The 13455-nt window shown below is 46.1% G+C and overlaps 1 protein-coding gene across 1 annotated transcript in view; it reads left to right on the top strand.

Moving 5' to 3' along the window:
* LOC144819343 (uncharacterized) overlaps positions 1-12411 on the top strand; it is a 122593-nt gene extending 110182 nt beyond the window's left edge. The window contains exon 5 of the mRNA XM_078677284.1: positions 11553-12411. Coding sequence (XP_078533410.1) covers positions 11553-11594 — 42 coding nt within the window. The 3' untranslated portion in view covers positions 11595-12411. The remainder of the gene's footprint in view (positions 1-11552) is intronic.
* The last annotated feature ends 1044 nt before the right edge of the window (positions 12412-13455 follow it).

The raw sequence follows: 13455 nt of genomic DNA, 5'->3' as shown, positions 1-13455 counted from the left end.
GATGTAGGTGGCTACATTTCAGGTTCGGTAATTTACCGAATCGGTATTTAAGAATTCGGTAAATTACCGAATTCTTAAATACCGATTCGATAAATTACCGAATCTGAAATGTAGGAAGCACTCAAGTGAGTGCTTTTCACCTGTAAGGATTCGTTATTTACCACCAACTACAAGTTGGTGGTAAATAACGAATATTTTTCAAAATGCAAATCTGTGCATTTTCAACTGTGCCATGTGGCAGACAGTGTGCCACATCTGCACACAAGCACGATTCAGGGGTGCAACCGGGTGTCAAAGTGACACCCTGGCACCCTTGAATGTTTACCCCATTTTACCGAATCGGTATTTACCGATTCGGTAATTGCCATTCATTCCTATGGGCCTCCAGGCCCATAGAAATGAATGGCAATTACCGAATCGGTAAATACCGATTCGGTAAATATAATTTTAAAATTCGGTATTTAAGAATAGGTAAATTGGGATTACCTACATCTGGCCCCAAGTGTTGATCTAAAACACTGTATGGCAGTGAAATCTGGGTATACATCACCCCAGATATTTTCCAAATTGCTGAAAAAAGTTCTTGAGGTGGCTTTTATCTCTTCCACAGGGCACCCCCTCCTTCACCATACATAAGGAGCTTGGTGTGGCTCACATCACCGATTTGATTGCTACCATCCTGTGTTTTTTAGGTTAAAAACTTGGGCTGGTATAGGGACATCGCTAACCAAATTGATCTGAAAGGACTTTTGGCCCTAGATCACGTCTCTCGAATACCCTGGCTTAAGTATATCGAGGAGAGTCTCAGGAGCCTAGGGAGAGGAGCTCTTTTTAATAACTCTGACCTGACTAGCAAGAAGGACTTAAACCACATAAAGGCGGCATTTTTTGTGCAGCAGTCACTGGCCAGGGAAGTTAATGAGCTTGGGAAGCCCAGTGTACGTTGTTAAGAACTACCCTGACGGTGGAGATGTGCTTGCTGGGGCAAAGTTTGTCGCATTGTGGTTGGATGGGAAATCCCCACAGAGATTTGGGGCCAGATGTAGGTAACACATTTTTACCGACTCCAAAATACCGATTTTTACCGAATCGGTATTTCAGAAAAGTAAAACGAGATGTAGGTCAAAATCCGGTAAAAAATACCGATTCGGTAAAAATCGGTAACCCCTTCACGGTATTCACCGAATTGGTATTTTCCGATACGGCAAATACCGAATCGGTAACTCACATGCAATCCTATGGGCCGGGAGGCCCATAGGAATGCATTGAAACTACCGACTCGGTATTTACCGAATCGGTAAATACCGAGTCGGTAAATACCGAGTCGGGGATACAAAATATCAGGCAGTTGAAGTATCAACCAATCACGTGTCTCCATCCCGCCCCTCAGCCAACCAACAGAGCAATAGACCAATCCTGTGCATCGACCCCACCCCACAACCAGGAAGTGGCCACACCCATGCAGGTGCAGTGTAACTGATCACACAGGAGAGCAGACACACAGAGACAGGCAGTTGTGAAGCAGATCCCTGCAGGAGAAACAAATGGAGCCCCAATACTCTCAGATGGAAGGAGCAGAGAGGAAGAGGAAGATGAAGTTTAGCACTGGAGAACTGCAGGTGCTGGTGGAGGAGGTAGTCAAGCACTACCCAAGAATCTTTGGAAAGCAGTCCCTGCAGGTACCAGAGGCTGTCAAGAGGACCACCTGGCTGGGGATCCAGACTAAAATCAACGCCATAGGAGTGACCAACAGGGAAGTGGACGACCTAAAAAAGCGATGGTACGATCTAAGGATCATCACTAAGAAGAAACTGGCTGCAAGAAGCAAGGAGTCCAATTTAACAGGTGGAGGGAAGAACAAGGCACCTCCACTCACAGACCTGGAAGAGCTAGTGGAGTCCACACTGGAGCCAGACTGCGTCCTGGGGATTGGTGATGCAGACAGCTCAGCCCGAGCTGCAGCTAAGAAAGGTAAGGGACATGTCCATCATCCCACACCCCCTGCCTGTGTACCTCCCCCAATGTGGCTATGTATTTAGGAAATCCAGTTCTGACTTTAGTACTCACCTGCAATGCATTATGGGAGTGGTAGTCATAAGAATACCCATATGAGCAGTCAACATGAAATGTCGTCAGGCATGCCACACAATACAATCAGACACATGGGAGGAGCAGAAAATAGTGATGTGAAAATGTAATTTAATATTGATGTACAAGGTGAAAGCACCACTAAGATACTGTCCATGTCTGTCCACAGGAGAGACATCACGCAAGTCACAGCAGGTGAGGGAGAAGACACATCCCCAAAGGGATAGCATTGAGCAAGAAGGCAGGGATGCTGGGCTCAGCAGTGCAAGACCTACAGCACCATGCACACAAGCAGCAGACATACCAGAGGCAGACGACACCATGCAACTGGAAGCATCTCCTGTGCTCATTGGCTCACCACTACCTGCGTCAGAACAATCACACACACCAGCAGACTCCGAGGTGTCTGAAATCCTCAGGCCTGTGAGGCATGAGGGTCCCCCACATAGGATCCTACAAACATCCTCGGATGAGGAAGGGGAATGTGAGGAGTCAATGCAGTCTATGGCAGGGAATGCACCAGGTCACACATCCACTCCTGTCAGGCCATCTGAAGGAACAAGACGTCATAGGGTCCGGGAGTCAGGTGGCAGTGGCCATGATGAGAGTGTGTTCCAAGGCCTCGAGACCACAATGGTGAAGGTTCAGCGCCTGCAGGCAAAAGGGATAAGTGCAGTACACAGGCAGATGCGAATTCTGAACACCAACTTCACAGACATGAACAAGGGAATAGCATCAAATACAGACAGCATGAAGGACATGGCAGAGGGAGTCAGGGACATGTCTCAGTGTGTGATGACACTCTGTGAGGAACTTCGTGAGGACCGTGCACAAAGGCGCAGGGAGACCCATCGTACGCAGCAGCAGACAGGCGGCATGCGGCAACTTGCAAATGCAACTTCACTGATGTGTCGCCGGTCAATTGCAATGCAGGAGGGGCTGGTGCACTGCTGTACTGACCTCACACGGGGGATGGGGAGAGTCACTACAGCGATGGAAGTGTTGCTGACAAACCAGTCAGCCACCACAGGAGCAGAAGGTCTTGGGGACACAGATACCACTAGTAGCAGGGGCAGCACCCCTGTCCCTGAAGTAAGGAGGAGTAGCAGACGCCAGAGTGCCGGCGCTGGCACAGCAGACTTTGAACCCAGCCAAGCTCATGCATCACGCGGGGCTGTTCATGGCCGCAAGCAGTGAGTCTAGCATGTTCAGTTGGACAAGTGAGGGTGAGGTAACCCCTGTACACACAGTAGTGCCAGGCACACTAGTATGTGACATTTGTGGCTCATGTCTTTTCTACGTAGTGCTAAATAAACTACGTGCGTTGACGTACAACACGTGCTTTGTCTCGATACTTGCTCAGAAGTAGTTGTGTGTGATTTCTGTCCGTCTCTGTCTTCCATCTGTGGGTGTTGGTACTCCGACTGTGTTGGCTGCTGGTAGTGCCTGCTCATCCTCATGGTCTACATACTCCTCCAATTCCACCTCTGTGCCCCTCTTAGTTGCGAGGTTGTGCAACATTGCACAGGTTTCAATTATCTTACAGCACGTTTCAGGTGTGTACTGCCGTGCCCCCCCACTTTTGTGGAGGCAGCGGAACCGGCTCTTCAGGAGGCCAAAGGTGCGCTCAATGATGTTCCGGGTGGATTTATGTGCCACATTGTAACGTCTCTGGCTGGGGGTTGTGGGGTTGAGGTAGGGTGTCAGGACGAAGGAACGGAGTTTATATGCACTATCCCCTAAAGTGGAAGACAAAATATACATTACTCAGATGCACACATTGACATACGTCTGCTTCATCTATCAAGGGAGTGTCACCCATTTCTTTACCTAGCAGGTATCCTTCCCCGAATTCACCCGCTGTCAGGCGGGTATAGATCCCACTGTTTTGGAAGATATATGAATCGTGGGTACTTCCTGGGTATCTGGCCACTATATCGGTGATGATGAACTTGGCATCACAGATTGCTTATACATTAATTGTGTGTGTTGACTTCCTGTTCCTGTATATGGGCTCTGTGGCAGCTGGGGGGCAAATGGGGATGTGGGTCCCATCAATGCAGCCAATCACGTGTGGGAAGTTTGCCATGAGGTAAAAGTCAGTCTTGGTCCTGAGCAAGTCCGCATCAGTGTCTGGGAAGTGGATGTAGTGATCCATTCTTTGCATCATGGCATCCAGGAAATTTCAGAAAAAACGCGACAGGCAGCTCTGGGACACCCCACCTACCGCTGCCACTATACTCTGGTAGCTCCCAGATGCTAGGAGGTGTATGCTACAGAGCACCTGGACATGGGGTGGGATGGCATGGGCCCTTGGTCTGGGTGGTCCAGGAGTGGATGCAGGTGCCTGATCAGGTCCATGATGGTTTCAGGGTGCAGTCTGTATCTCTGCAGTATCTTTGGCTCTGTCAATTGGAGGAGTGTAATCCTTTGCCTATATACCTGTTCCTCCCTTCTCCATTCCCTCTCACCTGCTGCCTGTAGCCTTAGCCGTCTTGCTATGACGTAAAAAGCCGCCATTCTGCTTCCAGTGTTGCATTTTGGGGTCCTTTTTTATAGGCTGCACCTGATTACCACCTGCTTGCAATCCATGTTAAATACCGACTCGTAATTACCGAATTTCGGAGCGAATCGGTAATTTAAGGCTCACCTACATCTCGATGGCGTGGTATTTTCCATTTCGTAATTTCCGAATCGGTAATTTTACCGAGTCGGAACTTTTACCGACTCGGTATTTGTTCCGAATCGGTAATTTTACCGATTCGGTACATTTACCGACTCGGTATTTGTTCCGAATCGGTAATTTTACCGATTCGGTACTTTTACCGACTCGGTATTTGTTCCAAATCGGTAATTTTACCGATTCGGAAATATTGACGTTTCGGTATCTTTACCGAGCCGGTAATCTACCGATTCGGTATTTTTTCCGGTTTTAGGCGACCTACATCTCATTTTCCAAATACCGGTCGGTAACGGCCGAAAACACCGATTTTCGGCCGTTACCGACCGGTATTAGGCTACCTACATCTGGCCCTTGATGTTCTGTAGTTTTTATGACACACCTAGAAAGACCTTCTTAGTCCTGATCCTGAAAAAGGTTAATTTCAGGCAAGTGTGACCTGCTTTTATCTTTATACGAATGCTTATGGGCAGCACTGTTTTTTATGTGTTCATTTTTTAAAAATCTGCTGTCAGGTCTACTTGCAACTAATCATCCTGTTTTCAGCATACCATCTATGACACCTTACACTTAGTATAATTTCGCTCACCTCCTGTATTATTAATGTTTTTATCAGACTGGATTAATTGTGTTAATTAAAGCGATCTTTCCACTTTGTTTCGTATATGTGACTTTGGAGCGATTGCACTCCTGCATTTATTTTTAACTAAGGTTAAAGTTTTATGTGATATGTGCCTGTGAGGACTGTTTTATCATGTTTTGTCGTGTGCTTTTATGGTTTTATTGTCTGAAACCGAATAGAGATTATTTTGATTTGATTTGAACACATAATGTCCAAGGATTGTTCCTTGGTACTCATGCCCATTTTACTTAAGGTAATGACTCTCTTCAAATTGACACTGAATCGGATGTATAACCAACCCCTTTTCTTGTCCTTTTTTAGGTCTGATAAAGACAGCTTTAGCTGTCAGTCAAAACTCTTGTAATCACAAAAAGATATTAAAAAGCAGCATAGCAAGAAGGGGTTAGTGATTTGATTTAAATTATGTTAGGCTGCCCATGAAGTAGTTCCATTGTGTGTAAGCAATGGAGATATTGTTAATGCAAAATCCCTCTCTAATACAGCAGAGATGGCTTCTTAAAAGTGTATTCCAGAGACCAATACAGTAGGAAAGGGTTTTGCATTCTGAACTCTGTGGCAAACGTAATTGGAATGGGTTTTGCATTTTTAAATGTTTTAGAAACATAGATATGGCCTTGACATTGCTTAACAATGAAGGTCCATCTTACACAGATATCTAGTTCAGTAGGTTTTAGAGCAGACTGGTTGTCATTGTATACATTTATAATTCGATGTGTAATATTTAGGAGTGTATGTGTGAATTGAAGTACTTTGTCTTTTTTAAAGGAAAGACACTCCCTGGACTTTGATTTATTAAGTGTCATTGTGTTCCTTAATGCGACCTGGGATTCTAACTCTCTAACCTCAAATAGTAAGCCTTCGACGGCCCTACCTCGCTACCCTGTGGGTCAAGTACTAAAATTGTGTACTTGGTGCTTAGTTTGTGTCCACAGAAAGGTCCTCCGAGAACTTTGTGGCCGCAACTTTGCTTTATCTTTATATAAATTTAATTGGTCAAAAGATGTGTTATCCCACCTATCAAGTAGCTCCATTGTTCTTAACTGAGCAAGACATTGTTAATACAACTCCTGTCACATAAAGGAGGAAGTGGTTTTGAACATTGTAAGCCTATGAGCAGGGTGGGGGTTTACATTATGAACTCTGTTAAGTGCAATAGGAAGGAGTTTTACATTGTGCACTCTAGGAGAAGAACATTGGGAAGGGGTATTACACTGTGAAATATGGCAAATAGATTAGGAAAGGGTTTTAGATTATGCATTCTATGGCAAACCCCATAGAAAGAGACTTTACATTGCTTAATACTGAGAGTTCTTGTGCACTGATCATTAGTACTGAACAGGCTAGAGAGGGCTGGTTTTCATGGGATACATTTGCAAGCTTAGTTTTTGCTATTTATTGCGCGTGTGAATACATTTCTTTTATGTATGGATATTGGCATTAAGTAATAGGTTTTATGTGGTACTCTGTGGACTCCTGAGTTTGTAATCCACACCACCTCCCAGAATAAGCATTGGATTACCTTTCGGCATACTGGATACTCAGATTGGGGCTAGTAGGGACGCTTACACCTCAGGTAAGATACTCCTATTTTCACAGTCAGTGCTTCATAACACCTGATTGACCTGGGAGCCCCCAAAGCAGTCCCAACGTTGCCATAAGCACTGGAAAAGAGTTGTTCTCGTTAGAAATGGGATTTCTGGCTAGCTGAGACTTGCGCCAAAGCGAGGCAGAAACCACCACTCTAGTCAGGATACGGGAGTTATACTTCTAAAATAACTCCGCTTACCCCCTTTGTAGCTTGTGCACGAGCAGCCAGGCTTATCTTAGAGGCGGTGTGTAAAGCATTTGCACATAACCAAGAGTAAAACAGTGTACGCACTACAGAAGGACACCACACCAGTTTAGAAAAATATCCAATTTTTATATACTTAAGACAAGACCACATTCGATAAAAATCCACAATACTATACTTCAAAATCTTCACTTATCAAAATATGCTTTTAAAAATAGTTTCTTGATGTAGATATTTCCATCCGGGGCTATCACGGCATCGTAAATAACAAATCCAAAAACAGTTCTGGCTGACCGCTGGGTCACAGGCCACCTACGGTGTCGGGAAGACCCGCAAACAGTACCTTTCAGAGATGCAGGGCGATGGGGCCCTTGAATTCACTCGTGTTGCAGGTCGAGCTCCTTCCTGATGGGATCCGGAGCGCTGGCGCCAACAAGCATTGGGTGCTGCGGTGTGAAGCGCAGCAGTGCGGCGTGCGGTGCCCCCAGGTAGTGGTGCGAGCAGCGACTCGGTGGCGGTGGCGGATGGCGTTGTCGGTGAGACCAGGGTCACGTTGAGAGATGGAGACGGTGCTCGTCGCGTTGCTAGCAGGTCTCGGTGCAGGGAGGGGCATTGTTGTTGCTGAAGCACCGTCGTCGGCTGATAAACTGGAGTCGATGGTGCCGGAGTCAGTAGGCGGTAGGCCAAGGCTGCAGTGCGGGATGAGGGCGGTGCATCGTGTAACTTACGAACGGTGCCATCGAACCATGGTGCAAGCAGCGGCATTGATTTTGATGGGAAGTGGCGGCGTCAGGCCAGCCAAGCCGTCCTCGTGAAGCAAGTTGGTGCGGAGTGTGGTGCCCACAGGTTGCGGTGCGAGCAGCAGGTCAGTGGCAGCGTCAACAGGTGGCATCGGTGAGACCAGGGTCGTTGTGTTGCGTTGTGGCGGTGGTCTCTGCGGGGCCACAGCTTCGGCGTCAAGCAAGGCAGTGCAGAGTGCGGGGCCCACAGTGCAAGCAGTGGCTCGGTGGCAGCATCAACAGGTGTCGTCGGTGAGACCAGGGTTGCCGTGCAGCATTGCGGCGGTGCCCTCTGCAGTGCCAAAGCATTGGTATGAAGCGAGGCGGTGCGGAGTGCGGTGCCCACAGGTCGCAGTCTAAGCAGCGGCTCAGTGGCGGCATCAACAGGCGTCGTCCTTGAGGCGTTGCGGCAGTGCCATCTGCAGTGCCTTCAGGACACGGAGTCCACAGTGGCATCGTAGACATCGCTTAGTTGGTGTTCTTCGGGTTGCAGCACCAAACACACTGTCCCCGGTGCTGCAGGTCGAAGAACTTGAAGTCTTTGCTCTTCCTGAGACTTCGTGAGCAGGGGGCAAGCTCTACCTCAAGCCCTTGGAGATACTCACAAATTAGGTTTCAGAAAGTCCAGTCCAGGCCTTTTGCTGCCCTAGACAAAAGCAGCAACTGCAGGTCAGCCCAGCAAAACAGTCGTTCCTTTTCGCAGTTTCTCCAGCTCTCCTTCTTGGCAGTCTTCTTGATCCAGATGAGTTCTAAAGTTCAGGGGTTCGGGACCCAGTTTTTATGTTAAAAAATCCTTTGATCTTTCAGGCAGAGGGTGTCTGTTCCTGGCCAGAACCAGTTGGGCCTTCCCTGGTGTGAATTCCTAGCAGGAGCTGGAGACGGCATTTGTCAGAGGCAGACCAGGCCCTTTGAGGTACACGGAAATCTCCACCCCCTTATCCCATCGTAGCCCAGGTCTGTTCAGCACTTTCCTGACCTACCTAGTCCCTCTGAAGCCCCTCCGGCCCCCCAGCCTTCTGTCATCTAAACCCAGACAGGCATTCCATATTCCAGCAGGGGCACACGGGATGACTGAGCAAGAAAATCCCCACTTTCTGAAAGTGGTATTTTCAAACGCAGAATGTAAAAATCACCTTCACTAATAGATGCATCTTTAGATTCTGAGTTCAGGCATACTACATTTTATTTTCTCACTGAATTCCCTGGGCCAGTTATGTTTATAAGATGTTATAAACAAATCTCCTATTCTATCCTAGCTTTGCAATAGTGAAAAACAAAATTGGCTGTAATTCACTATAAGGACATGCCACACACACCAGGGCATGTTCTACCTTTCACATACATTGCACTCTGCCCACAGGGGTACCTTGGGCCTACCTGAGGGATGTCTGACATCTAAGAAAAGGGAAGGTTAGGGACCGGCCAGTGTGTGCACTGGCCTTGTCAACATGGCAGTTACAAACTGCTTGCAGACTCTACAATGGCAGGTCTAAGTTACCGTTTTCAGGGCTACTCATGGGGGTGGCACAACCAGTGCTGCTGGCCCCTGGGTAGCATTTGATTCACCGGCCCTGGCACATGCAGGGCACTTTACAAGGGGCTAACAGGTAAATTAAATATCCAATCATGGAAACACCAATCCATAACACAATTTACACAGAGAGCATATGCACTTTAGCACTGATTAGCAGTGGTAAAGTGGACAGGGTCCTAAAACCAACACACACAGGTCAGGGAAAAATAAGAGGAAAAAACAATAAGTTTGGGGATAACCCTGCAAAAAGGGCCATTTCCAGCACTCTGCTATTCCCCTCTACCTCTGAGGAAACTAGCACTGTTACTGCCATCCCTAATAGCACCCCATTTTGAGGCACCATAAGCTCCCCCAGCTGCAGTGCTGTTGTTAATTCACATGTTCCTAGTGTGGCTGTCTCTTCTAGATGTAATGAATTGCTGGAATGGAGTGGGCTAGTGGATGGTGTGTGTTGCAGTAAATAAAGATATGGCCGAGCCACTGTGGTGTGCTCCCTGCCTCTTTCCCAATGTTGAACGCATTATTTATTGTTTTATCTTTTGCCAGGCTCCCCCCAAAGCTTCCACTACTGTGATGACTGGGGTAGTGGGATCTATGCTGTGCTGTTCTGCTGCGACTAGAAGAAATATAGCCCTCTTCAGTGCTTCCCTGAGGACTTCTCCTTGGTAATAGGTGTAGAATAGTAATCCTATCTTGTGGAAAACTATCTTCTCCCATTAAGTTCACTGTCCTGCACATGCACTCCTGAGTGTAAATCACATGCATTAGTTTACGCACACTCAGGGGAGCAGAAGAGGCTTTAGGATTTGTGAACGAGGACTGGCATCACCTAGGAAGAGTAACTTCTAGAACCTGCTATGGAGCTGTTCTGCTGTGCCCAGAACAGAGTGTGACTGTCACTTGTGTAACTGGTGTTTGGTCGCACCCCTAAACAGAATGAGTGGTGCACAGTTTTGGAGGCGTAGTGCGTGTTGGAGGCCTGCCAGCAGGCGCTGGACTTCTAAAAAGTAAATACAGAGGTTTCCTTAGTCATTAACCCTACCCGTCAATCTTTAGGCAGCCACCTTAGGACAAGCAGACCGCTGAGGTCCCCAAGGTCAGGAAGAGGAGGCCACTTATGAATAAAAGCTGCAACACTGTTTTAGGACTAAGACTCAACCATCATTAGAAAAGTGCACAGCATGTCATCACTTTTAATACCATTATTATTATTGTGATAAAACAAAATATGCCATACACCGATAAAACACCCTCACCTCTCCACGACTGGCACCCACACACTACTGTAAGAACTTTCACAATCCTCACAGAATACCTGCGACACACTACCAGATGATTTCTTTCTCTCCTCACATACCAGCAGTCTCACACTACCAGAGTAGTAGTTACACACTATCAGAAGAACTCTCATACCCCTCGCGGACTAGTAGTCACACAGTGCAGACAGCACTTTCATACCCCTCCAGGACTAGCAAACACACAGTACTGATAGTACTCCTATGCACTGCATGGACTAGAAGACACACTCTACCAGAAGCACTTTCACATCCATCACAATTTACCAGTGATGGAGCAAGGTTTCATAGGTACAGAAACTTGCTTGTAATCAGCCCTCTCGAAATAACTTGTAATTTATTAATCAACATGTTTTGTTTACTAATATTTGCATTACACAACATTTCTAGTAAGATGGTAAAGCTTGCCTATGAGCTTTTACTATCATTAACCCGAGTGTCCTAAAATGGCTGCCGAATATGCGGGAAACTTGCTGCACATGCGTCCGCCACATCTACGTGATGTGACGTCTTTCGCTCCTGGTGGGAACTTCTTGCAGCTGTGCATAAGTGCCAAGATGGCAGCTTCATGTCTCACACATTAATGCACCTGCTACTGCTATAACTAAACTTTGTTAGCTCTGCTTAACTATTAACGCTATAGTTAAATTAAAGTAATGGGGTTAGAGTAGAAATAAGTGGTATACAATGTATTCATTTGTTTTTGTATTCTAATCTGTTTCTCTTTGATTTTATTAATAGCTCGTATTTGGGCCTATGGGTGACATGAACAGCCATATTTAACCCGCTCTGCGCATGTGCTGGGAGCACCGAAAGACCTTGAGCAATGGCATTGAAACACTGCCAAAGACTGTCTTACCCGCGATGCTCCTGGGAACCTCACCCCATGACCTGGGAAAGGAAGACAACTTACAAAATTTTAAAACATTGTATACTAAAATGAAATAATATTGGTAGGAGGAATAAAGTTATGGGAAAATAAATTATGGGCGGGAACATTGATCAACTATATAGAATTGAAATGATCTCATCTTAGTATGGTGCGATGACCTCTCCTCGTCTTTCTGACCAATCAAATGAAGGGAACACATAGAACTTGCAACATTTAGGGGGTGGTACCCACACTGATGATTTGTCCGACTTGTCACAGACCTGTCACTGACCCAACGTATGCTGAAGGAGAATCGAGAGCAGAGGTGTTGGCAGAGCACTCTGTCAGAAGAATCGGGGTGTGCTAAGGGAGAAGTATTGATTACCCAAGCGGGGTACCAAATTGCTGTAGAGAGGGGTGTGACGCTGGCGTTGCTCTAGTGGAGGTTACCTGTCCTGATCTTCACCTGTCCAGTCCCATTGGCACCTGATTAGTCGGGAGCCTTCCTCTTTGTCCCAGCCCGTGGCCAAGGTTGGTCTTCACAGCCTTCTAGGTAAATATAATCCATGTGGTTTGTCCTTGTGCTATTTCCCTTTCTCACCCTTCCCAGGTACCAATGTCTAAAGGTGTTATTATAGTTTTTGCAGACTTTATGCCTTATTAATTATATTCTTACTTGTAAAATTTCTGGTCACTCTGTTGTGGCCTCTGACTCTACACAATTTGCATAGATAAAGTGTTTAAAACTTCTCCTGAGTCTGTGGTTATTACAGAAAAAGTAAATTATTAAATTGCTACCTATTATGCTAACTCCCTTTACGATCCCTAGGACTTATGGCATAGGTGACAAAAGTTGGTAAGTCATGGTGTACAGGTATAAGTCCTAAAATTATAAAATTCTGATAGGTAGTAAGTAGAAGCAGGATTACCGGTTCAAATGTGTGAATATTTATGGGTCCAGGTGAGTATGATGAATTGAGCTGGTAATCCTGTGCGCCATCACCAGACACACATTCCTGGCAGCACTCTCACACCCTCAGCTATCAGTCAACAGGTCTAGCTATTGACTGATTGGTGAGTTTGTGTGGTATTGTTGGATTGCTGAGTAGAGAAGGTAAGAAGTGGTCAATGGGTGTGTGAATAGATGCATTGATGCAAGAATGAATGACTTAGTGCATGGATATGGAGTTATTTAGAGCAAGGAGGAATGGATGACTCATTGCATGAATTGAAACAGCCATGGATTTTCAGTTAGGAGCCGGTGGGATTTGGCTTTGCCAATGCTTGTTTTCCATGAGTTTTAGTATGAGTAACAGATTTCACCTTTATGGAAGAGAAAAGAATGCAGGACTAAAGAAAACACATGAATGTGCTAGATTCTTGTTTTCCGATTCTCAGTATGATTTACATAAAGAGCAAAGCAAATAAAGCCAATATAGGAGCATCTCTTTATCAAAAATGCACTTTCAATTTGAAGAGCCCATTCAAAATGTGGTAACTTTTCAGAGATACATCAGTTTCACATCTAGAAGTAAAACGCGCCAGGCATGTGGACAATACTCTCCTAGTCGGAACCATCAATTGCAAACAATGGTGAAATAACAGACAAAAGCAGGAGCTAGATTACCGCCTAACCTCTTCCATCACTTTTTTAATGCACAGACATGGGGTGACCACTATAGACATGGGGTGACCACTGCAATGAGCCTCAGGCATAGGAATGTGCACTGCCAAAAGAGAACAAGCATTGGCATAGCAAATAGGTCTCGCTTT

The sequence above is a fragment of the Lissotriton helveticus genome, chromosome 2_1, assembly GCF_964261635.1.
Source record: "Lissotriton helveticus chromosome 2_1, aLisHel1.1, whole genome shotgun sequence".
NCBI classification, from domain to species: domain Eukaryota; kingdom Metazoa; phylum Chordata; class Amphibia; order Caudata; family Salamandridae; genus Lissotriton; species Lissotriton helveticus.
This window is presented reverse-complemented; position numbering and strand designations above follow the sequence as displayed.